This window comes from Alexandromys fortis, unplaced genomic scaffold, assembly GCF_014885135.2.
Source record: "Alexandromys fortis isolate MF-2015 unplaced genomic scaffold, M_Fortis_MF-2015_v1.1 scaffold_23, whole genome shotgun sequence".
Taxonomy (NCBI): Eukaryota; Metazoa; Chordata; class Mammalia; order Rodentia; family Cricetidae; genus Alexandromys; species Alexandromys fortis.
Window position 1 is genome coordinate 14,167,771 of NW_026067907.1, and position 25,097 is coordinate 14,192,867.

General features: G+C 46.7%; 1 protein-coding gene and 2 long non-coding RNA genes across 4 annotated transcripts in view; 1 reads left to right on the plus strand and 2 right to left on the minus strand.

Moving 5' to 3' along the window:
* Window positions 1-3,816, plus strand: part of LOC126497596 (uncharacterized) — a 21,863-nt gene extending 18,047 nt beyond the window's left edge. Inside the window, exons 3-4 of the long non-coding RNA XR_007590651.1 lie at window positions 2,345-2,414; window positions 2,596-3,816. This is a non-coding gene — a long non-coding RNA (uncharacterized lncRNA). The remainder of the gene's footprint in view (window positions 1-2,344; window positions 2,415-2,595) is intronic.
* The window catches only part of Rgmb (repulsive guidance molecule BMP co-receptor b), a 26,939-nt gene extending 4,327 nt beyond the window's left edge, over window positions 1-22,612 (minus strand). The window contains exons 1-5 of one of the 2 annotated variants that reach the window (XR_007590650.1): window positions 21,999-22,612; window positions 20,982-21,057; window positions 17,404-17,663; window positions 12,108-12,616; window positions 3,828-3,986 (exon numbers count right to left, since the gene is read on the minus strand). Coding sequence is in view for 1 of the 2 variants with exons in the window: in XM_050135719.1 (XP_049991676.1) it covers window positions 12,108-12,616; window positions 17,404-17,663; window positions 20,982-20,986 (774 nt within the window). In the remaining variant the exon portion in view is untranslated. The remainder of the gene's footprint in view (window positions 1-3,827; window positions 3,987-12,107; window positions 12,617-17,403; window positions 17,664-20,981; window positions 21,058-21,998) is intronic. The other variant, XM_050135719.1, reaches the window with a different exon arrangement.
* On the minus strand, window positions 812-2,336 carry LOC126497597 (uncharacterized). The gene is made up of 2 exons (XR_007590652.1): window positions 1,019-2,336; window positions 812-943 (listed from the first exon to the last, which is right to left on the minus strand). It is a non-coding gene; the product is annotated as an uncharacterized lncRNA (long non-coding RNA).
* Window positions 22,613-25,097: the final 2,485 nt, after the last annotated feature.

The window sequence follows — 25,097 nt, forward strand, 5'->3', positions numbered from 1 at the left end:
GAAGTTTTCCCCAACCCAGCCAGCATTTGCTCACACTGTTTAATTCCACACGTTCCCACTGGTGTTAACTTGACTGGAATTTTCCAGCCATTTCATTTTACTTCAGCCAGTTACAAAGGCAGAGCTGAGCCAGCGGCACTGCAGCGAGCGACTGGTTAAGTTCATATCCGCTGTTTGCAGCTGCAGCTGCAAGCCAGACAAAGTGCTGTGAAAACCCCGGGCCACAATTTGATTTCACTACCAGCCCTTCTCACATTTCAACACCTTCTTAACAACCCAGAGAAGGTGACCAGAGAGAGATGACTTCAGGAGAACCAGGGAACCTTCCACTGTGAGGGGTTCTGAGGTGGGTGGGTATCTAAAGGAGACCATAAAACAGATTTATTTGGTGGCTCTAAAGTCAGTTTGACAAGTTCCCTTTTAAGACAGGATGGGATTGCTAGGAGGTGAAGAGATTAATTCAAGTAAATCTTGCACCTGAAAACACGGGAGAAAGGTTAGAAAATACTGAGGGCTAACAATGCAGATGGCTAAAATAAGTGGAACACTTTTTACAGTTGTGATCCTTGTTCTCAACCAAAACACATTCAAAAACAGAAGATTTAACAACCCAGTCATGTGTCTTTCTGGTCTAACGAACTTTAAGTTTAACCAACTTGGTATTGCATGCAAGAACTGTGACCATTTTGTTCGCAGTAGGAAGAGCAAAAAGGATTCACTTTTGCTTGGGCAACAGAGATGCACAACTGCAAACAAGTTGCCAAAAAAGACACACGGGGATCAATGTTAAGATGAGTGAAATAGTTTCACGTTTAATCTTTTTTTTTTTTTTTTTTTTTTTTTTTTTTTTTTTTTTTTTTTTTTTTTTTTTTTTTTTTTTTTTTTTTTTTTTTTGTCATTGTGCACAGCAATTCCAGTCCTGCAATGCAGAACTCACTAACACCTTACACACTCTGCTATGCAGGACTCACTAACACCTTACACACTCTGCTATGCAGGACTCACTGTAACACCCTACACACTCTGCAATGCAGAACTCACTAACACCTTACACACTGCTGTGCAGGACTCACTGTAACACCTTACACACTCTGCAATGCAGGACTTACTTACACAAACACCTTACACACTGTGCTATGCAGACACATGGGAAACTGGTGTTTTCTACCTGTTAAATATTCTCCTCTACTTTACAGATTTTTGCTTACTCATTGTTTGAAGTTGACTTCCTCTCTGATAAACTGTAATATTTCTTTCTTGGGGATGTGTGTAGAACTATCTGTTGAATCCACATGCAGAGGGGGATGAGTGATGTGGGAGTGTCATATCAATCTGTTGATTTCATTGGCTGAGCAATAAAGAAACTGCTGGCCCTGATAGGTTAATAGATGGGAGGAGGAAACAGAATAGGATGCTGGGCGGAAGAGGAAGTGAGGTCAGACTGCTCAGCGCCATGCTCAGCTCTCCCGGGCAGATGCACGCAATGAAGCTCCTCCGAGTAGGCTAGAATCTTCCAGGTAAGCGCACCTTGGGGTGCTTACACACATTATTAGAAATGGGTTAGAACAATATGTAAGAGCTAGCCAATAAGAATCTGGAACTAGCCGGGCCAAGCAGTTCTTAAATGAATACAGTTTGTGTGTTGTTATTTCGGGCATGAGCTAGCCAAGCGGCTGGGGTGTTGGGGACGCAGCCCCGCTGCTCCTATTTCAACAGATGAGACAATCTCAAAGCACGAGAAAGGGTTCCTGAGAGGGCCTCTGTATGTAAGTGTACAGAGCAGGGACCTAGATGTAGAGAAACTCTGGGTAACAGTTGCACACGACTCGAGTTTTGAAGTGCAATGTCCTCAGGACGACTGCAACACAAGCTCTCGACAAGCGAGCACTCGGCCGTGAGCAGCATGAACTCCGTTCCAGATATCTACCTTTCCAGAAAAGCAAACTCATGCGTCCATAGTAATAATTCATACTTCAGAAATATACAAAAATTCATTGGAATGTTTTACAAATTCCAAACTTTAAAAATTTCCATTTAGCAGCCATCAAGGGCCTAAAATGGGCATTTACGTTTGTACAGAGGTTTTCACTACGCTGTAAAACACCGGCTGTGCTGTTTGCTTCCCCTCCACTAACTGATCCACACACAGTAATAACTCAATTTGGCACATCTGTTCAATGCCACACCATTTATTATTGATGGGTGGCATTTCTGTGCATTTAAAACATCAATGCCTTTTGTTAAACCTCCCCCATCTAGTCTCTCTCAATCCCACCTTAGACAAACTACTCCAACTCTCCTCATTCATTTTTAATCTCACTCCTGAGATCTTCACCACCCACAGGTCTATGAGGAAGAGAAAGCCGTTACGACAGATCAACCTTTGCACATATGAACGGCAACAAGACCTTAAGGTTTGTTTTAAAATTAAGAGCAGTGTTTCTCAACCTTCCCAACGCTGAAACCCTTTAGTAAATTATAGTTCCGCTTGTCGTGGTGACCCCCAGCCATAAAATTATTGTTGCTACTTCATAACTGTAATTTTGTTACTGTTATGAATCATAACATAAATATCTGTGTTTTCCATGGTCTTAGCAACCCCTGCAAAAGGGTCATTTGAACACTGAAGGGGTCGTGACCCACCAGCTGAGAACCACCATTGATTCAGAGGCACTTCACTTGCCTCTCCTTCCCACCAGCAAGAAAAGGAAATAAACAAAATTGAACAAGTCCACGAGGAAAACGCAGGCCCTGCCTCACCAGGATAACTTCCCAAGGCACAACAGCCTGTGAACACCACACATGGGTTTTAGAACCCAACCCTCCAAAGGCTTTGCAGTCGGCTCTCCGTGTACACCCACACCGTAGCTCTGTATATACTCTGGAACGTTTACCAGTGTCCAGTCAGAGCACTTAGCACTGCAAGTGCAAAGAACTTTCTGGAATGAATCCTCAACAGAACTGGAATTTCAGAGCTAATCATGGGGCTGGAGGAAAACTGAAGCACAGAAATGGGCTTGGAAGGCAACTTGATTTGTATCTGGTTAAAATTCTGCCATGTACAAGAAGTGAAAATAAATGTTACTTCATATAATCAGTTGCTGTGTCGACAATGTCAAGTTGTCTGGGTGTAGTTATGAGGAAAGCACGGTAGACCCTCAAGGACACCACGACTGGGCTCAGAGCCTCTTTCATGTCTGCACATGTAGGTGGGATACAGCCCTGACACTCGGTCCTCCATTCCAACAGCACACGCTTCCCCACACTGACTTTGCCTCCATCCCTAACATACCCAAATTCTACTCTGGAAGGCTGATTTTTCTAGATGTTGAAAAGCCGGCTGAGGAAACTCTGAAACACAGCTTACTTCACCTCCATGGCCACCTGTGGACTGTAGCTGGGGCAGGCCTCCTCCTATATGCAGGCAAAGAGCAAACTGATATCCAGTTACATAACAATGAGGGTAACTCTCCCCCTTTTGCGAAACTGGGAGAAAATTCACACACATTTAGATTAACATTTGTCTGAACAATTTCATGCAAAGCCCAGACATGATTTTATATGTAGCATGCTACACGCTGGGCTGGGGTGTGTGCTGTCACTGACGACTTCCCCCGAAGTGTCGGGGAGGTGATCTGTTAGGAAGCTGTAAACTCAGTAGGCTGGGAAGCAATTGTACAATTACTATTCAGCTCACATAGAATACTATACTCTCAGAAAGTGCGAACTGCAGAAGGGCAAGGTGTGAACTGCTTTTATTGGGCTAGGACAGTAACTCCAGTTACGACAGCACACTTACAAGGTGAGCAGCATATTAAAAATCTTACCCTGGACTCCTTTAGCGTTTAGATGAGACTGAGAAATATACTGCCTTCTAAGCAGTTATCAAGTATGGATGCTTCTCTACCCCCAGTCCTTTTCTACAGAGTTCTGTGTTCAGAGCACTCACAGGATGCAGAGAACTGGAATGGCTCTTCAGTGTTGCCCTAGGTAATGAACACAAGCAAGAACAGGGGCTGTTTTGGCTGCTGCAGGGGTACTTGGCAGCAGAGAGAGAATTAAGAAGCCAAACCAGAGGGGAAGGACACCCACAGCTGAAGGCTGCTAGGGTGGTCCAGAGAAGCTCCAGGCCCAAGGGTGGAAAGGCGCAGAGAATGAAAGCAGTCTGGCCCAGGGATAGCACATGAGGGGAGCAGGCACACAAACGCCAACTTTCAAAAACCAGTTTCTATATAACTAAAGAAAGGAAGGCAGGAAGCATACACAGGCACAGAAGATGGGGAAGCCAGCCAACTTCCTTCTGCACCCCAGTGGGACGCCATGCTGAGCATGAGGTTCCTTCTGCACCCCAGTGGGACGCCATGCTGAGCATGAGGTTCCTTCTGCACCCCAGTGGGACGCCATGCTGAGCATGAGGTTCCTTCTGCACCCCAGTGGAACGCCATGCTGAGCATGAGGTTCCTTCTGCACCCCAGTGGAACGCCATGCTGAGCATGAGGTTCCTTCTGCACCCCAGTGGAACGCCATGCTGAGCATGAGGGGGCAAGCCCTTCGGCCTGTGCACCTCAGCAACTTCCCAAACTTCAAAGTTTCCCTCGGTTCAGGCTCAGACTTTGTGCTGTGAAGAGGCCAGTATCACCAAGCTTTCAGATGAGAAGGTGAACCACTGTTGTTTGCAGACTGATGAAGAGGAAACCATGGCCTCCCTGGCTACGTCTCAGCATTAGGAAGGGGAGAGAAAGCTTCAACTTCTTCACAATACACACAGACCTTGCCAGCTCTAGATTCAATTTCAAGTTCCCAAAGATATAAAAAAGAAAAGGATCGAGATGGTTAGAATTGGCGACCCTGTGTTTTAAAAACCAGTAACTGGCCAAAAATATCCTTTTGCCTGGGCAGGAAAAGGGGAAAATGTTAGTACCTGCCAAGTGTCTATAGGTTCAGATTGAACCCTGAATCAGGAGATAAGAAATTTATGTTTAAATGTTGTGGTACCCATTCCATCCACAGTGCAGATACTGCGTGCTAACATGAGGAAAGCCTCCCAGACTAGAATTAGCTGAACCACCCTCCTCCTCCCCCCAGCCCAAGTATTGACATGATCAGCTAAGTGGAGCAGAAAGAGCTCCATTCTCTAGCAAGCGGGTTTCACTTGAGTTCTCCTATCTAGGATCCGACAGTATCGTAGGTTCACTTCAAGGCTGTCTAGTTAAAATAAAATCCAGCTTAGGTGTGTTAGTTCTTGTCCCTCACCACTCAGGGACAGGCTGGGCATTTTGTTAAGTTACCCCACCCACGAGAACACAGAATCCAAACACTGGAAGAGCAAGTTTTACTGCAGTCAAAACAAATAAAGACAAAATGGGAAAGGGAGCATTTTTCATTGTTGTGCACTGTAGGTAATTCTCTCAGGCCACATTCCACAGAGGCAGAAAGTGTTTGGCTAGCGTTAATTGAAGCTGCCAACAACAACAACAAGAGCCCCAACCACCCAACATTTCCTTCTCACCACTGCCCCTCAAAATAAAACTGAAGAGGGGAAAGAGAGAGAGAGAGAGAGAGAGAGAGAGAGAGAGAGAGAGAGAGTTGGAAACATGACAAGAAACAAGTTCTGACTCTCAGCTGTGTCTCTGACTCTTGGCTTCCTGCCGCTTGCTGCCTTAAACTATGGAGGAGAGTGGATTTGTTTTGAAGCAGCGGAGGCCTACACCACCCAAGGAATCCTGCCCTGCGTGGACAAGCCTCGGGTTAATTTCACTTACCAAGGGGGATTTTTGAAAGGCCTCCTCCTTCCAAGGACATCTGGGACTCAGGGAGTTGGCAGTGTCAGGAAGATTAGAAGATGGTAAAGAATTTTTTACCCAGGGTGTTTTAACACATGTGGGAAAAAACAAAGGGATTCTGTATTTGAAAAGCAGGCATGAAGAATAACCGAGGAGCCCGTCCATGTTACAGAATGCTCCTTCACAGTGTGGATCGATCACCAGGGAAGACCCCCCTTTCCCCCTCTCCCTCAACACAGCCTGGAAATCTTTACCTCCAGGCAATTTACTGAAACTACCGTACAGCAGTTCCTGGGCCTAACACTTTATAATCCAGTACAAACAACAGCCTTACAGGAAATTGAAACAGACAACACACCCAGTCCCACCCAGAAGCACAGCAGTGTTTTGTAAAACCCAGTCTCTAACATTTCTGTACTATTTCTGAAATAAATTCAGGAATGACCAAAATGTGTAACACACGACTTAACAAGGGTTTTAAAAATGGGATGGGACCCTGAAAAATAAATTAAGACTGTGGTTGTGGAAATACAGATGCAGGCGAGGGGCACACTGACTGCGGGAGGTGGGAAGTCAAATCCTGGAGCAAGCAAGGCTGGAGGAACAAGCCTTGGGTGAGGGAGCCTCTGACAGGCTTCCAGGGCAGCTGTCCTCTCTGTATGGCTTCCTGACACCGGTCTCATCCTGCTAACTAATGTCTCTGGGAATCAATGCATTTTACCAAGAAGCTCTGAAGATGCACGGAAATCCCACGCTTTCCCACCACTGGACTACCAGGTAGTAGCTAGGTGCAGAGGCTACATTCATCCCAACAACTCCGACATGTCGTTTTTTTTTTTTTTTTAATGTAGCAGCACCAAATTGATGACATTTAATCAGAATTATTATACCAAGGGAGCTACAACTATAAACTTCTTTCCTATCTGTTCCTAGTATGACCCAATACCGACCAGTCTTAGAACTCTGTAGCATCTTTGTAGGCAAGAAGGATCACAAGGCTCAAATCTCAAAGAAATGGTTGGAACTATATATATGTATCTCCCAATGAAAGCAAATCTCAGAATAAGGATTAGATGCTTTTCTAGACAACATGTCCCACGCCACCACATGCAGGAAAAGGGTCCACACATCCAAACACAATTCACCCAAAGGGAAGGAAGAAAACCTTCATTGATAAAAATAAAAGATCACTACTGTATAGCTTACAGGCACCCAGCTGCTAAAACAAAGCGCTGTAAAAACTTGTCTGTAAGAAAAAAATGTACTAGGCATGAGGTCAAGAGAGGACAGATTTCCAAACCTCACTGCAGAGGTGCACCTAGAAACTCTGCGATGTAGACATGTCTGGCTTCAATTCTTATTTATTTATTTATTTATTTATTTATTTATTTATTTATTTATTTAGAGACAGGGTTTCTCTGGAGTTTTGAAGCCTGTCCTGGAACTCACTCTGTAGGCCAGGCTAGCTTGGAACTCCACCTGCCTCTGCCTCCCGAGTGCTGGGTTAAAATTAAAGGCCTGCGTGCGTCACCACCACCCAGCATGCTCCAATTCTATAAGCAACAGATAATGACCAGAGTGGATTACATGTTCACTGTTGCTGCACAGTGTCTGAGGGCCATCAGAAAAAAGTGACAAGGACTGGTTGATTTTATCAAAATACACAGCTCAAGGAAGACATTAACCAAAAGAAAGACAACCAAGCCTTCTCCAGCTTTGGTGGAGCCTCTCAGGAACTCTAAGAAAGCAGTTACAGAATTTGAAATTTAGAGATATTATGGATTATAAGATGATATACAAAAATAACCCCGAGGGGCTAGACATCCTATTACACTCTGGGGAGGTCTGGGTGCTGCCCACAGGGTAGCAGGAGCTGGCAGCCACTATCACCTCACCATACAAGCCATCTGGTTCAAGGAGGGGGACCAGGATGTGTGATTTCCAATTTTCCCTACTTCTATTTTGTTTTCATGCTAGTTAAGTATTGTATAGGAAAGCCAAAGCAATAAGAAAAAAAAAGCACGATTTTACATAAAAATTAAAGGGAACACAAAGCAAGAGGGTACTTGTAAAAATCATGATTAAAAACGCAGCCATTGTTTTTAAACTGAAAGCATTTTGAAAAATTAGTGAGAATGTACTTGAGACTGACTGACTTTTCATTTTTTCAAATTACATTTTATCTATGCACTGTGTGTTGGTATGTGTGGGATCAAAGAACAATCCGTAGAGCCGATTCTCCCTCACCGCGTGAGTTCCAGGAACTAACCCAGGTGGTAAGGCCTGGCTTCCGTGTTCCACCAGCTAGCTGGAGACTAATGTTTTAAAAACTCTACTTTCAATCTCATTGTTTTGTGGGTCTGAGGCAGTAACTCAGTTACTTTACTCGTGTTAGGCAAGCCTTCCACTAATCCATACTACGGTCTCAGCGACTTTAATGCATGCTACCAGGAACACGTCAAGGGAAAGGATCAACACTTTACTCTTTAGCCACCTTTTGTGACCATGCATTTAAACATCCTCGCTAACGACCTTTCTTTAAAAACAGAGACACAGCCCATTAAATGCATGGGCTGAGTCTGAAAGTGCCAAAGGACATGTGGAAGCAGAAGCACAAGCAGCCATCCTCACAGACAGGTAACCTGGGTTCTTTGGCGCCTGTGAGGTACAGGATACCATTGCAACATGAGTCTCTGGCGCGGACAGGGTGTGACTGCCTCCTCCACGGTAGGAAAGCTGCCTTTGTGCACTGTGCCCTAACGCTGCCAGCTCTAATGTAGTGTGCCCTCATTTCACTTTCGCAGTGTCTGCATGCCTGCATCTGCCTCTCGCAGCCAAAGCTGGGGAAGATTGCATCTGAGATGAGGTGAGGTGTGTAGGTGTGCCAGAAACTCTTGCGGCCCCAGGGGAGAGATGAAAAACTTGCCCTGGCTTCTCACCTTCAGTAACACATCTACCTGGCAAGCTGGCCTTCCAGTACAGACTCTTCCAGAGAGGAAGAGATTGGCTGGCGAAGGGTCTGAGCAAAAACATGGAGGCCCCAAGAAAGCATACCTGTGCACACCATGACCATGTAGAAAAACAAGTCCTTCTTTCCCATGTGAAGGGGAGAGCCCGTGTGTGGAGAGGACAGTGGAAAAGGAGATAAATCACACTCCAGGCCCATCTGTCCTAACTCACTCACTGCTTACACGTGGAAAAGAAGTTCAGTTAATAAATGCCCCTTGAGTCCAGTGACTTCATCTTATTTTACTCTGTCTAGGTATCCTTTGGTGACAGGCAGGAAGTACTTTTGGAATGGAGGCCTCACTAAGTAAAGCTCTCAGGAGCCTGGCTCAGGCTCCTAGGACCCAGCTCTCTTAGTGACCTGAGTAAAAGACCCAGAACCCTGCATTTCTCTTCAGGAGTGAGGGCCGTGAAATGCGCGGGTGTTTCTGTATCACAGCTGGCCTTCCACATGAGTCAGTGTTCACACACAGTGACGCAGCACACAGGTCTTTAGAACCGCTTGACCACGCGAGCAAGTTTCGCTATCGGCAATGTACAATGCTGGGGTACTTGAGGTTGGCCCAGGTATTTCCAGAAATTCTCAGTAAGAAAGTGAAGTATGCCTCCAAAAGACTAGACGGATTCCTAATAGGAAAGCATGTGGGACCTAGGGAGGGAGTAGGTCGCCTCCCCAGACAGACGCCTCGTCCCTAGTCTCCCCTCTTACACTCTCTTGTCTTTGCCTCTTTCTGGCCAGCCCTGGGTAAGTAGCCTCTCTGACGTGCTCCCACCTCCTGGTCTCCTGTCTTGCTCCAGGCTCAAAGCAATGAACCCTGTCAAGCTAGGACTGAAACCCAAATAACCCTTCCCTCCTTTCAACTGCTTCTGCTCAGGTATTTGTCACAGAGATAAAAATGTGAGGTGGCTGATTAACGTCTGGTGAGATGCACACGGAGAAAACCTTTCCAAAAGTTTTTTCTTCTTTTGTGTAACAGTCCTAGCTGTCCCTGAATTCAGAGACCAGCCTGCCTCTACCCCAGAGTGCTTGGACTAAAGGTGTGTCCACCATACCCATCAACTGTTTTGATTTTTAATCACTACCTTTTCTTTAATGCTTTAAGTCCTTAAAAGTAAGATTCTGTAGCCATGTTAGGCCTTTGCGGATTTCAGCAACACATATCCTACAGGTCTTGAGACAGGCCATCAAAAACAGCCTGGATACCCTGGAAACACACGGAGGAAATAAAGGAGTACAGCAACTGCTGGGAGCGTAGGACCACAGAGGAACTTGCTGAGTGGCGTGGCCAGTAGGTGAGGCAAAACACAAATGTGCAGTTGAGACACCACACATGCCTGCTGTCCTCTTGAATTCTTCTCTGAGGACCACTTTTCCCTCCATTTTGAAAGAACAAAACCTTTGGCTCTTACCAGATAGAGAAAACACACCTGTGTTCTCTTTTTAACTAACTTTCTAATCTTAAGTGTGCTGTAAATTGTTCCATATATGTAATTACATATAGTATATATTACTATATATCTATTTAAAATGGTGTATATACTATAATACTTTAATTTGACCAAGAGTCTTCCAAATCCTCAACTCTCTGAACAATGGATAACTTTCCCATTCCCAATGTAATGGCTCATCGAATCCTCATGGAATCTTCAGTTATCCCAAGTTTGAGGTGTCTGATGACTGTTGTAATCCTGAATTTTTGGCAATGGTCTACCCTAAAACCTCACAATCATCTATCTTAATACACACACACACACACACACACACACACACACACACACACACACACACACACACTAAAGTGCCTTTAGAACCCAGAAGGGGGCATCAGATCAAGGAACCGGAGTCACAGATGGTTGAGCAGCCAGGCTGGTGCTGGTACCCGAACCCAGGGCCTCTACAGGAGCAGTAGGTGCTGTTGAACTGCTGAGCCCTCTCACAGGCCATAAATATGTATCTTTATAACCTAACTTTTACCAAATGCACGCTATGAGATCTACATAAGAAAAGTTATTTATAAACACCTAAGAACCGGGGAAAGAAAAGTTTATTCCAAGATGTAGAATTTGCCGAGGCAAAAGGCAAGCCTGAGATTTTACTGGGTTGAAGTAAAAACATTTCGGAGATCCCCTAAAACGTCTGCTTCAGTGTAACAGTCTTCTTTGTTCAAGAGCAATGGCTTCTATTTTTAGATTTGTGACACTCCTGGGTGTCTCCAGATATCTCCCGAGGTGTTGTAAAGTTCCCTTCACAAAATGCCAAGTAAAATAATTTAACCTCACTAAAAATACGCTCCACATTTGGAGGCAAGGGAGGGAACCAAATGAGCAGGCACAGGACTTCAAAGCCTGATTCTTGTCAATTATATTTAGTCTATGACAGTGAAGGAACAGATTAATAAATACAGGAAATTAAAACAAGATGAGACTGTGGGTTTGTGGCTGGGGAAGAAGGAAAAGGGGCAGTTTAGCTGGGACACCAGGGGAAACTCCTTTATTTACTAAGTTAAGTTACTTAGCAATGACTGGTAGTTGGAAACCCGCACTCTCCTATCTTGTACTAAACACGGGTGCCTGCCTTACGGTTGGCATCCAAGGTCTCTACATACGATCGGTTTCTTCAAAATAAACAAACATGGAGCACAGACACTGGACCTGGGTAAGAATACCTTAGTTTTGCCAGCCTCCCTCTTAGCTTCTGGCTCAGACTGTTAACACGAGGGTGTGAGATTACACAGGTGTTATACCGTACTGCCCGCAATAGCCAATGCCTAACTTCCTTGGTTACCAAAAGGTTACTAACTAAAGCACCACTGTGGGTTTGCCACTGGGAAGTTTGGCTTGCAGCCATTACATTTACTATAGATTCTAAATCTCCAATAAAGTACGTTTGTTTCCCGATGGGCCGCTGCCCTGGGCTTCACAGCTTTCTTTATAGAACACCCACTTCACTTATGTGATTAATCTGACCGTGGATCTCTCCAAGAAGAGCCACACACTCGAGCACTCACAACACAGCACCAGAGAAGGCACACATTTTCCTCACTAAATAGGCCTGCCGTTTCTCGCTGGAGAACTTGATTTCACTGTTTACGTTTTATTCTTCATATCGTTGCCTATTTAAGTTTAGACCCACATTTTGTATGCCAGAAAAATTATTAAATAATCTCAAACTTTTACCAACCCTGTTAATAACTTCCCAAGAAGATATACAAATGGTCCCTCTAAACAAGCCTGTATAACGTACTCCACAAGCTGTCTGAAGGACCAAACATGAAAGGGGGGGGGCGTGTAGAAAGGGGAACCAAGGAGCATACTTGCCTTGTTGGTGGCAGTGGCACTGGATCCGGGGACCACAGGCACATTCGTCACTTGAACCGAAAGGTAATTGTTGTCTATGAGGGGCCAGGCCCCTTCCACTTTGCATGTCTGGAAGTGGTCCTTGAAAGTTCTGAGGTGAGGGTCTCCAAACAAGCCGCAGAAAAGGTAATTGGGAGGGCTCTGGTCCCCTCCCCGGTGTTCTCTGACTCCTCCCTGGCTGTGGTAGTTACAAGGGTCATGGGTCACTTCCGGGTTGGTAGAGGATGTGGGCCCATCCTTGGAACAGTTCCGCTGGCTCATGAGGTCGCTGATACCTAACACAGCAGAGTGGTACACCAGGTTGCCGCGGCAGGCTTTTGAGGTTCGCTGGGTGCAGCCGGCATAGGCGCGGAGGGCCTTGCAAAACTCGGAGTCAAAGCCATCGGCGGCAGAGTTCAGGTGTGAAGTGAGGGACACGAAATCCGTGGTACATTTCTGGATTCGACACTGAGCTGGCTGCTGGCAGTCACCTGCGGGAAAGAAGACCAAGCATGTAAAAGCTTCTTCACTTCCGGGTATCATGAGAAGATGCTATTCTCCCCTGGGAACTGTCTAGTCTACCTCAGACTTCTTTTTAAGGTTGTACTGAGTTACCAATGTCTCTCAAATTAAGCCACCGGGAGAAAAACTGGATATGGTTAACTGAAAACTTTAAAGCTTGGGGTCTGGCGGCTGAGCATGAGTCCAGTCTAGGAATGTCTCTAGGTTAGAACTGCAAATGAAATATTGTTTCTTGTTTGCTATTTATTTATAGATTTTTTGACCAAGATTCCTCTGTTTTGATTTTTAAAGCTGTATGAGTAATTTGCTTTGGGAAGCACCGGGAGAGATACTTATGCACATAGCTATGATTAAAGCTTATACAACAGAAGAAGGGCTAAAATTCTAAATTATAGTATGTTTAAAGTATCTCTACCTGATTCTCGTATAGCTACAGGGTATGAAAATCAACGGAAAAAAAACCCCAAGTAGTAAGTCATTCTCTTTCCTGAGGTACATTACGAACAAACTGCATGCAGTCTCAACGCCCTAGCTTCTGTAAAACGTTAAGTACTCGGCTACAAGAAGTGATTCACTTGACCAAGATCCAATTTTACTTCTCTTAACACGTCTGTCACACAGATCTCAAGCAAACCACAAAGCACACAAACACAACAAACTAAAAGAGTATGCAACACAAATACATTTCAAAACATGAATCAGAGACCTAAAGTCAAGAATTCCTAGTGTGTGTGTGAATACACACACACACACCTACCTCACTTTCCCTCTTAAGTTGAAGAAAAAGCTGAAGTGAAAACACAAGGATGAATGTCCTGTGTTAACGAAACTTCCAAATCACTTTGTCACTTGTCTCTCATAACAATTCACGAAACCCCTCAAGCACAAGACAAAGGGACAAAACAACGCTGTCAGTCATGTGTGCCCACCGATTTCATAGCGTATCAAAAAGCGAGACTAGATTTACTGAAACATGGCTCGTGTATCTCAAGTTGAATAAGATGAACTGTAGCATACACTTGAAATTCCTTATAGGTGCTTGACCTACGGAAGAAGTCTTACTGGATCTCACTTCTTAGCAGCTTCCTCTTCTGAAAAACGAGGAAGTTGTTATAGCAGCTTTGTGGTTTTTCTTCAGGCATAAAATATCACACATTGTGTATTCTAGAGGGGGAGAAGCATGGACATCACTGGACCATTCATTGATTTTTGGCTAGTTTTTGTGTGTGTTTGTTATATTATGGGTATGAGGGTTCTGTCTGCAGGCATGTCTGTGCACATGCATGCCTGGTGCCCTCAGAGGCCAGATGATGGTGTTGGATCTCCTGGAACTAGAGTTACAGATGACTGAGCCATTATGTAGGTGCTGGGAATCAAACTGGGATCTCCTGGAAGAGCAGACAGTGCTCTTAACTGATGAGCCATCTCTCTAGGTCCTACTTTTTTTCCCCCTGAGACAAGGTAGGTCTCATTGACCTGTAGCCCAGGCTAACCTTGAACTTGCATCCTTATGCATCAGCTTCCAGAATGTTGGACTGCAGGTGTATGCCACCATGGCTAATTAAAATCAGTGGGTTATTTTAAAATATATAACTATTTCAATATGCGGATACAGTAAACTTAGGGATATCGACACCTAAAACTCCATCTGATAAAAGACATCATGTAGTAATCCCTATATTGATTTAGAAAGGTGATTCAGAATAATATTTTTAAATTTTAATGAAATGGTAAACTGTTTCTGGCTTTAGTTGGGAGGAAGTGTGGGAGATAGCAATCTGACATCTTTGCGAGATTCCAAAGACCTGGAGAAGAAAAAGGATCAGCTGAATCTTCATTTTCACTTTTACCAGAATAAAGGAGATTAAAATTATTTTACTATTTTGGAGCCATGGACTTATAGCAACCACCAGACCACTTCATTTAAGACTTGTTCAGTGCAACGCTAACCAAGGAAGCTCAATTTATAAGACTCCTTTCTCCCAAGCAGATTTATTTACTTTCAACTACTTTTACTGAACAAGACAAATCAACAACAATAATCAAGCAAATTCACTCTCCCAGAAGCCTTCAAGCCATTTTCAAGGGAAGGTGTACTCAAGGCCTTGCTTTGTCCTGGTGGGATTGCACAACTAGCTAGCGCTAGTTAAGGCCATTCTCTTCAATTCCTGAGTAGCGCAGTAATCACTGAAAGCTGGGAATAAAAAACCCCAAAACAACAATGGGGTGACAATTATACCACTATTCTTCTAAAATCAGATGCACAGCAAGCACAAAACAAGAAGTAAGAGCAGGGTCAAGATCACTCAGTAACGAACACCTACCTCTTGGACTACAAATAATGAACGTACTAGAACTTTCCGCTAAACTTGTGGGGCCTATTTGTTCTTTTTATGGTCTATAAAATCTATCCGAGCATACAGTTACTTATAATTATTTCAAACAGCCATAAAATATCAAAAGTAAGAACAGCACGGAGATGCACCATGCGAGCGTGAGCGTGGAAGGGGGAGAAGATGCAGCATTTATTCCCAGTGGGGTCTTTGCCCAGCCCCTGACTCTTCAGGGCTCCCCTTTTAGTGGCAGGCAGGCGCTGACTGCTCTTTTGCTTTGGATTAGGGTCCTAACAACCCGTGGCTGTAGATATGATCAGCGGGAGGGAGATGCTCTGAGGTTAGCATTCTCAGCTCCATTGCAGGCTCCCGTAGAATGACTAATTTGCAGCATACACCCAGAAATACCGAGGCTTCATGAATTAATAATGACAGAGCACACTTTGCCTGTGAGAAGCCGTAAAGTGAGCCTCTTGTCAAAATGCCAAGACAAAGCAGAACAGCAACACACTCCAGGATGTGGCCAAGGAGGCCTTGAAGTGTGTGAGTAAGCAAGAATTCCCTTACTGGATATCCACTCAGGAACTGCAAACGTCTTAAAACACGATAAAATAAAACACAAATGAGAGTAAACAAATGCCATTTCCCAAGGGCAGAATTCAAAAGGTGCACTTAACAATGAAAAATTTTCTACTTTGGGGTCAGATCACCTACAACTGGTGTGACGTGTATTTCCGTGCCAGTTACTGTAAGTGCTCAAGGGTTCGTGGTCTAAAGCTTTCACCATTTTTTAATGAATCGGACATAAAAGACTCACCACGCAAGACAGCTTCCTTCACGCCAGGGCTGTGAATCTGCAGCCCAGCCACTAGTTTATAATAAAGGAAATGAGATATGAAACCGAATCGAGCAAATTATAGAGCCATATGGGGCACCAAGGCAAACGATATGGGCCCAGACATAAAGCATATGGCGGTCCATCTGCGGGCAGCACTTGCTAGGCTCCCTGGTCTGGAAAAGAACCCCAGCTTTTCAACAGCACCCGTCTTCAAAGAGATCTCTTCACAGAAACGAGAGCCGTGCAAGCCCTTTGGGTTCAAGCTAAGTGTGAGCATACACTGAGATTCTGAAAGGGACCTCGTGTTCCAAACTCCAGTTTCTTATGCTTATACAGGCCAGGAAGGAAATCTCCGGGAACTACTCTCCAATCCTGTCATGGCCCTAGAGCAACCATTCCCAAGCTGCCAAAGAGAACTGAGCTCAACATAGCATTTCAACTTCCCTTTCACGATTTGACACACAATGCATAGATATTCCCCCCCCCCCAACACTCCTGAATACTGGCACATTAGCAAAAAGTTTCCATGAAACCACATGCAGACATTTTTCTAAGGTTTGAAAGCTACTAATTTAAAGCCTTAATTATCCCACAACTGGCTATTACATTTTTAGTACGACCAGTCCATTTCCCCAAGCGACAGTGTTAAAAAGCAGCCGTTACGCCGCCTCGAAGGGCTGTCTCTTCAATATCATTTTACTCCATTCCATAAAAAGACCTCCCGGCTATTTTAGCACGGTTGGTATGCCTTAACAAGTAAAAAGTTCTCAGTACAGCTGAGAGACATTAAACTAGAACTCTCCTGATCACAGCGCGTGTCATCATAAACACAGAGGGAAATCTATCCAATGCTCTGGTTTTCAAGCACAAGGACAATGATTCTTTTGATTTTTTTTGTATTAGAGGGAAAGTCTAAAAAAGAAATTGTACTTATTTGTTAAGAAAACAAAAACAGGCATTCCATATCACAAGGTTCAGGTTTATTACCCGAAGAGCACATTCCTCAGTGCTGCGTCGTCGGCAGAGGCCCTGCCGACCTCCGCACTGAAACACACATCTGTCAAGCCCGCTAGGAACCGAAAATACCAGGCTAGCCTCATAGCATCTCTTCAGTCTGCCAAACTCTGTGCCGAGAGCAGCTTTGGCAAAACAGAAAGAAATCCCGGATAACTTAAGTTCCTTCGGAATCCACCCCAAACTCGGGTGAAAAAAAAAAATCTTTGCACGGGGTGCGATTCCCAGCCTCGCCACCACCCACAGCAGCAGAGGAGCGCAGCACAAGGCTCTGTTCCCCGCTCGCAAGCGGTTAAGGCAGCGGAAACCCGATCCGCAGCGGACTCCAGTAAACACCCCCGCGGAGAGCAATAAAGCCCCGGAGCGCTGGTCCCGCACGCGGCCCCCACACGCTGGGATCCGCTCAGCGGCGGTCGCTGGCGGGGGCTGGAGGCGGTCGGGCAAGACCCGGCGCCAGGCAGAGCCGTGAAACCGAGCCAGGGAACGCCGTGCTCGCCCCGCCAGGGCCGTGGCGTCCCGGGGACCCAGAACAAAGCCCGCGCGGCCCGTTCCCCACCCGGCCCGCGCCTACCTGCGTGGAGCAGCCCAAGGCTGAGCAGCAGCAGCAGCAGCGGCGGCGGGGGCGACGGCGGCCAGAACCCGGGGCGGCGGCGCTGCTCAGCCCCGGCGGCGGCGGGGGCGGCGGCGCAGGAAGGTGCTGCTCTCACGCCCATGCCCGTCCATGCAGGGCTCGTGCGCTCCGGCGAGGGCGGCGGCGCGGGCGCGGTGGCTGGGCCGGGCCTCTGGCTGCGGCATGGGCCGGGGGGCGCGCCCCGCTTCCTCCTCTTCTTCCTTTCAGGCCAGCGTCCGAGAGCAGCCACGGCCGCCGCAAGGAACCGGGCGTCGCGGGCGGAGGGAGGTGGCCACGGGGCGCGGACACATCGCGGCGGTCGGACGCGGCAGGCAGAGCGGGAGGAAAGATACAAAGACCGTGAGCGAGCGCCGGAAGCAGCGGCGGGCGCGCGGGCGGCCGGGCCCCCGGCTGGCGTGGGCTCGGCGCGCGTGGACCGCCCGGACCTCACCAGCCGTGGCAGCCAGCGGCCCGGAGAGCTCCGCACCCGTGGCCTGCACGGTCAATCAATCTCGGTCTCTCACTCTCGCCCCGCCCCTCCGAGTTTCCACCAATCCGCGCAGGTCCCGCCCCCCGGCCGCGCTCCTCCTCCCTTTCCCATTGGCTGCAAGCGTGCCTCCCGCCCCCGTACCGTCCTTGTGCGTCTCACTCAAGTTCCGCGTCCGCCGCCCGCGGGTGGGGCAGCTTCGTTAGGGCCCAGCCTCCTGCCGCCGGCTTCCTTGGGCTTTTTCTCCTCCACCCCCTTTCCCCTGATCACGGCTTTCTGGTACCCAATAGAAAAGGGCGACAGCGACTTTCGCTTGGCCCGCGTTCCAGGAGAACCGGCCTTTAACCTCTCCTTGAATTAATGAGCTCAGGTTCAGCTTCCTCCTAGGTTTTTTTTTTTTTTTTTTTTTCGTTGTTGGTTTTTAATGACCTCCCCCTTCTCCTCCTCTTCCCGGCCCTGCTGGCTCCAGCCGCTAGCAGGAAGCCAGCACTTTCCCTGAGCTCTGGGTAGCAAGCAGGTCTCCCCCTCCTCCCCTCAGCCAATCACATCTGCTGGACCTCTTAGCAAACTTGTCGGGGTCTCTAGGTAAAACCAGAGTCCAGCCGAGCCGCTTTAGATACTCAAATGACGCCCGAAGTCCGCAGCAGATGGGCGAAATGAGAAGGTACCTGCGATCTCCCGGCGGAATTCGCCGGCAGCTGCGTGAGGCGCTGGTGTTTTGGTTTCTTTGACATCCCCCCCCCCCACACACACACTTCAAAGCTGAGAGCGGGAGTCAGGGATTGGGCAAACTTCAACGTGTTCGGTTACAAGGTAATTAGATTAATGAGAGTGGTGAGTTTTTATGCAGTGCAATTATCGCCATGATTTCTTGTTGCTCAGTGGCTTTTCCACAAATATCAAGTCTATTAAATTAAACCAATGGTAGGTCTGTTTCTACTTGAGTTGTCCTCCAAAACCAAGGGCAAAACCCCCAAACAATCGCCAAGGGTTAGGAAGGGGCTTGTGGAGTTGAGGACAGGCACCAATTTGTTATCAGTTAGTGTGAAGTGGTATCTCCTCTGGAGAATGGCGTCAGGGCTAGGAACCACTTTACCCTCCCCTTGCCTCTGCCATTCCCCAAACGGTTGAGGATTGCCATTTAAAATGCACTTACTGCAATCTAAATTACAGTTTGCAACTTTACCTGCCGCATTACTCAGAATCTCTAATTAGAAATCTCCTATCAACCACAGACACATTAATATTCCGCATGTTACAATGTGCTAATCAATGGACCAGGATAATTGGGGGGCAAGGCTTTAGGTCTCACCATCTCACTCATTAGACACGGTGTGAATTCTTCAAACCACTAGGTCCCTAATGAAAGAGACCTATCTGTTTTTACTATAATTTTTCATTACTTATTACGTGCCCAGATGACTCAAGTGCTAAACACACCTTTCACTACCAAGATATAATCCAAGCCTTATGTCTATCTTTAATATGCTTAATAATAGCTTCAACGTTGCCTGGAGAAATGACTTTTCATGGGGGGGGGCTGGAATATATCTGACAATTTTACCTAATGGTGCATACTAAATGCTATCAGAGCAATTTTTTATCATCTTGCAGTTACTACATATAATCCACGAAATGCAGTTCAGAAAATACTAATAAATGTCTTTGAAAGAGTGAGCACATGATACTCTTCTTAAAAGTCCTTTTAGCTTGGGGCTGGAGAGATGGTTCACTGGTTAAGAGCACTGGCAGCTCTTCCAGTGCCTACTGGCAGCTCACAGCAGCCTGTAACTTTAGCTCCAGGGGATCTAAATTCCCTTCACCCTCATAGCCATCAGACACACACAGGGTGCCTAGACATACATACAGGCAAAACAAAAACAAAAAACATTCTTACACATAAAGAGTTTTTTAAGTCCTTTAAGCTAGCTGGCTAACAGCGAAATGTAGAGTTTTCTTACCCCAATATTTAATTATATCCTACAAAGGTAACTTATGTTACTATCAAACTTCATAAAACCAAAAAGTTAAAGATCAATACATTCAGTTTGGTTTGGGTCTTTCTGCTGATGACTTTCCTCTGAAACACGTGGGACTTTAGATAGTCTTATCAGTAGAGGGCACCCTCGAGTTGCCGAGAATCCTGATTAAAGAAAAAAGCTGTTCAGAGGAAAATAGTCATCCCTAAGGTGTTTTATTGCTCCTCTGTTGTAAAATTTGACAAGCTTAAGACTTGTATGCCTAACAATTCACTTTTTATTACTGCGTAAGTGTTCAGCTGCTAGAGAATATATATGTATATATATTACAATTAATTACAATTAACCCACAAGGTGGTTCCTATTTTATGACATTAGGTCCATCGACACACTCGGGGGAAGTGACTCTGGACTGTTAGCAAGATTTGAAATCAGCTTAGAAATATCAAGGACATGTTGAATGATCATTTATAGGGCAGTCACTTTTCAAGCTTGTGTGCGGCAAGTTTAAGCAGAATTTGCGACTGTGCAAAAAAAAAAAAAAAAACCCAGGGAGGAAGCTAGAACAAAATTTTGATGATTCTAAAAGTTTTACACTTTAATTAGGGGGAACAACCGAGGCGATTGGCAATTCGAGCAACCCAAAAATCCACCCTGTGTCTTACCACTTCAATTCTTTTTCTCTCGTTCCCCCCCCCCCAAGAAGGAATGATGAGACCAGAACTGTACATCCAGAAGACCCAGCCAAGTATACCACGCCATGGACATGCAAACACGTAAAATTAAAAAGGATGCCAGAAACGTTAACAGATTCTAAACACGATGAAGTCTCATTTCCTGGACCTTTACATGGAGTCTTAACTGTTCCCCAGGTACTTTATCTCCATATCCAGAAACCTAACTTGAGGATCTCTGCCTAACAGGACCGAGAAGCCTGCAGTAAGAGATTTGTGCTACCCATTCTGGAAGTAAGGGTTCCCCTGCTGCTCACTGCTCCACAGTGTTTGAAAATCAGGCTGGAATAGCCCAGAGTCCAGGAGCCCAGAGGCGTGCAGCTCCTGGCTGGTACTTACATCATTCTTAACCCTTCCGCACCTGGAAGGGGCTCAGCGAGATCAGGATGCCCCCGAGCTCCGGAACACGCAGGACCTAGGTGTAAGAGAAGAGCCCGAGGGCTCCGTGTAAGCGCTGAGCCCCAGGAGACAGAGACCGCAGAGAGCAGAGCGCAGGAGGTTCATAACCTGCGCTTACAGCCGAGGCCCCTTGATCCCTACAGACTCCAGTGCGGCTCGCCTTTGGCTCGCAGGGCTAGAGAAGCAGCAGGTGCAAAAAGCATTTGGGAGCCGCTTGCCAGTGCTTGGAGGTAATGCGCTTCCTGTCCATTTATCTCAGGAAACCAGCGCTGCCTTCCCTTCGAAACAAAATTAACCTCTCATTAGCCAGCCACTCACTCCCAAGAAGGCCTTAAAAGCTTTACCCTCTCACTAATGTATTTAGGCTTTTCTTCCAGGCAAACGAAGCTGAGGCTGTGACTAACATCAGCCCCAGGGGTTCCTATGGGCTCCCTCAGGAGCCAGCCCACTAGCCCTTCACCAGCCTAATCTGGGAAATTGGCCAACCCAGGATCCCAGTTTGTACAAACAGGATGATCCGACACCCCTGAACGAACTTCACACCAAAAAACCCCAGGACAAATTTTCTCTCTCTTCTTGGGCTCCTTTCACACCAAATCTCAGCTCCATTGCCCTCGAGGAGTGGGAGTGGGAAGCTGGGGAAACTTCAGTGGCCAGCTGTCCCCGGGTCAGGGGCGATGGGGCGACGACTGTCCCTTGGGAAGCGCCCATAGAAGGCTGAGGGTGGGGGGCAGCCTGCATTGACTCTAGTCAGTTCCAGGCAATGCGAATTAAACGTGGTCAGGAGCTTTTGGAACGCCAGGGCTTTCTCACCCTGGGCCCCACCGCCCCGAGCCTGGCAGATTTATACCACACAGGTGGACCGAGACCTAAACAAAACAGTCCCCGCCGCTGCCTGCCGCTCGCCCCCCACGTCCTCCTGGCCCACCGCAAACTTCAACAAAATAAACAACTCACCACAGGCATTCCCTTGTCTGCAGCGCGACGCTTGCCAGCTGGGAAAATAAGCCGCAAGCCACGCGGCCGGGGCGCAGAAGGGAGGCCTCGCCGCGCCCGCCCGCCGCTCTGCCCCAGGTGGGCGGCAGGCGGGCGGCTCCACCCGGGGGCCGCTCTCCAGATGCCGGTTCCGGAGTGAGCTCCGGGGCCAGTGGTGGCACCCTGCTAGCCAGCGGGGCCTCTGCCACCTAGGGGGAGAGGGCGGGGAGACAAGTCCCTGTCCCCCAACTTCCTCGAAACTGCTTTCTTCCCACTCCCGGCCCCTGGGCACCGCCTCAGACCATCTCCACCGCGCTACCCGACTGTCCTGCTGGAGATCCGACGACTGAGCGCGGGACGCCTCTGTCCCCCGACTCCAGGTCTCGGTCAGCTCTCTGCTCTCCCCGGGTCCTACACCCGGGCTTGCACAAAGGCGCCTTTCACGCCGCCAGCGCCGCCCTCTGCGCCGCCCTCCGGGCTCGCAGCGCTGCCTTTACCCACCGCCCGCAGCATCACGGTCCCGGGTGGGGGACTCGGCCAGTTGTCACCCGGACGGGGCAGCGGCAGACGCGTGCGGTGTCCGCACTCGCGCCGCCACGAGGGCAGCAGACACTCGATTTCCTCCTCGGTTTCTATTAGCCGTGCACCAGCGCCTCCAAAGGCACGTCCTTCCCCCAACTATCCTCGAGGGTCTTCCCACTGTGTGTAGCTAAGAAGGGGGTGGCAGGGATGGTCCCCCGGACGTATGCGAGCATAAGAGGGTTATCGTCCTGTCCACATGAGGTACCAGTGTGGCTTGGCATCACGACCAGAGAGAGAAAAGGTAGAAAGGAACCCCTGAGACCCAGATGAGAGCGTCTTTTGTAAAAGAGCCCACTTAGGATGTTTTAGGGTGACAGACCCTTCATCAGAGGAACGAGATGGGGGAGGGGAGACCGAGCTATGTTTTCGAGAGCGGTTCTTGAGTTTCGTAGGTACTCAGCGGTAGCTATTTAGCTCTCTCATTTTAGAACAAGAGTGCTGATATTTTTTTTTCTTTTTTTTCAGTTAAAACAAAATTTCAAGTAGTTGAACTCAGGTAGTTAACCAGGACCTTACCCCTCCCCAGCCCACCGCCTTCTCGCCTTTACCCTTTACCTGCAGTTTCCCCATCCAACGGTAGAGGCAGCATAGGGTAGTGTAAAAAGGGCGGGACTTCAGCGGGTTTAACATCCCAACCTGGATTCCTGTCCAGAAAAACGAGGAAGGCTGAGGACTCAACTCCTCCAGGTTCAGAAATTACATGGCAATTGGTCTCTCATTGCATCCTTTGCCTGTATTTTTTTCATCTTCCATGATCTTCTCTAAATGGCAATGAAACTGGAAAACAACAAACAAAACAAAGCCCTGAGACCATTTAAGGTGGCGGTTCTCAAGCTTCCCAATGCTGCGACCTTTTAATACAGTTCCTCATGTTGTGTTGACCCCCCCCAACCATAAAATTATTTCCGTTGCTACTTCATAAGTGTAATTTTGCTACTGTTATGAACCATAATGTAAGTATCTGTGTTTTCTGATGGTCTTAGGTCACCCCTGCAAAAGGGTCCTTTGCCCCTGAGGGGTCTTGGCTCACAAGCTGAGAACCACCGATTTAAAGTATCTGTAAAATACACTGAAACCTGCTCTGTTTACTACTGAGAATTACAAAAAGTGATGGTAGTGGTGGTGGGCCCAGTTCGTGGTCTGTAGAAACAAGGAATTTTAGTGTTCCCACTTGTTTTGCCTCTGAAAAGCCATTTGAGCAATCAGCACAGCAGAGCTTTAATTTAGAAACGAAAGGCTGGTTTCCTGTGTTTTTCCTTTCCCTTCTACCAACACAAAGACAAACTGCTACATAGAGTAGTGATGAAAAGAGTTCAAAGGAAATCCAGGAGGCCAGCACAGGAGACTTGACTGCAGCTCCAGTCCTTCAATCCCCCACATGCTACCTTTGATTGCACGGATTTACACAAACACAAGCTATCACCATCTCCCCTTGATACACATCAATGCAAACTGGGTGCCTAGTCGTTTTGTGGATTACTCCAGCAGACATTTCTTTCAACCATACACTTAACTTTTCCTTAGTCTCGTGATAGTTTTCACCAACTTTTGGAACGCTGAGCTTTAGTTCCCTCTGTGGTCAACTGTGTGTTGCTTCCTTGTAGAATCTTTGAAATTAATGCGGAAAGGACTGACATTTCACTACAACGTGCTATTTTGAGGCTACACTTTTTGTCTCCTGTTTTAACAATAAAACTTAAAACTTTGCCTTTGCCTTTTTTTGATAGCAATACTTACTTTTAAAAGATAGCTATTACAGGGAATTTCTTTTAGTTGTTCAAATTTCTGGGGATGAACCATAACAACCGGATACACATATACATTGTTAAATAATTAAATCAGGATAGTTGACATTTCCATCTTTGGTTACATATTCCGTTATGTAAATATGTGTACATATTTATGGATTAAAGCATGATATTTCAGTACAGGGATGCAACATGTACTGACAAATCAGGGTAGTTAACACTTCCATCTCATCATTACTTTGTGTTTAAGTGCTCCTTTTGTTAGAAAATAACCATTTTTTTGATAATTGTAATGAGAACTGTTGTGAGCTTTTAGAATTCTGTTGCGACTATGTAAAAATTTTAACTTACAGATTGCATCTATTTGCCACAATAACACAGTGCTTTGAAATAGGTATACTCTGTAGAATGCCTAAATCGATATATTCCTGATAGGCTAAGGGAATTTTTTTGGAGAGGGTGAGAGCACTTACCATCTATTCTCAGGGATTTTTAAAAGTTCTTTCGGAGTTGGCCTGGTTTATTCATTGGCACTTGGAGGGAAGCATGAGGATTAAAAAAGAAATATGCAATGCTCACCTTACTAGACCTGGATGGAGGTGGGTGGTCCTTGGACTTCCCACAGGGCAGGGAACCCTGATTACTCTTTGGGCTGACGAGGGAGGGGGACTTGATTGGGGGAGGAGGGGAAAGGGGAGGCGGCGGTGGGGAAGAGACAGAAATCTTTAATAAATAAATAAATAAAAGAAAT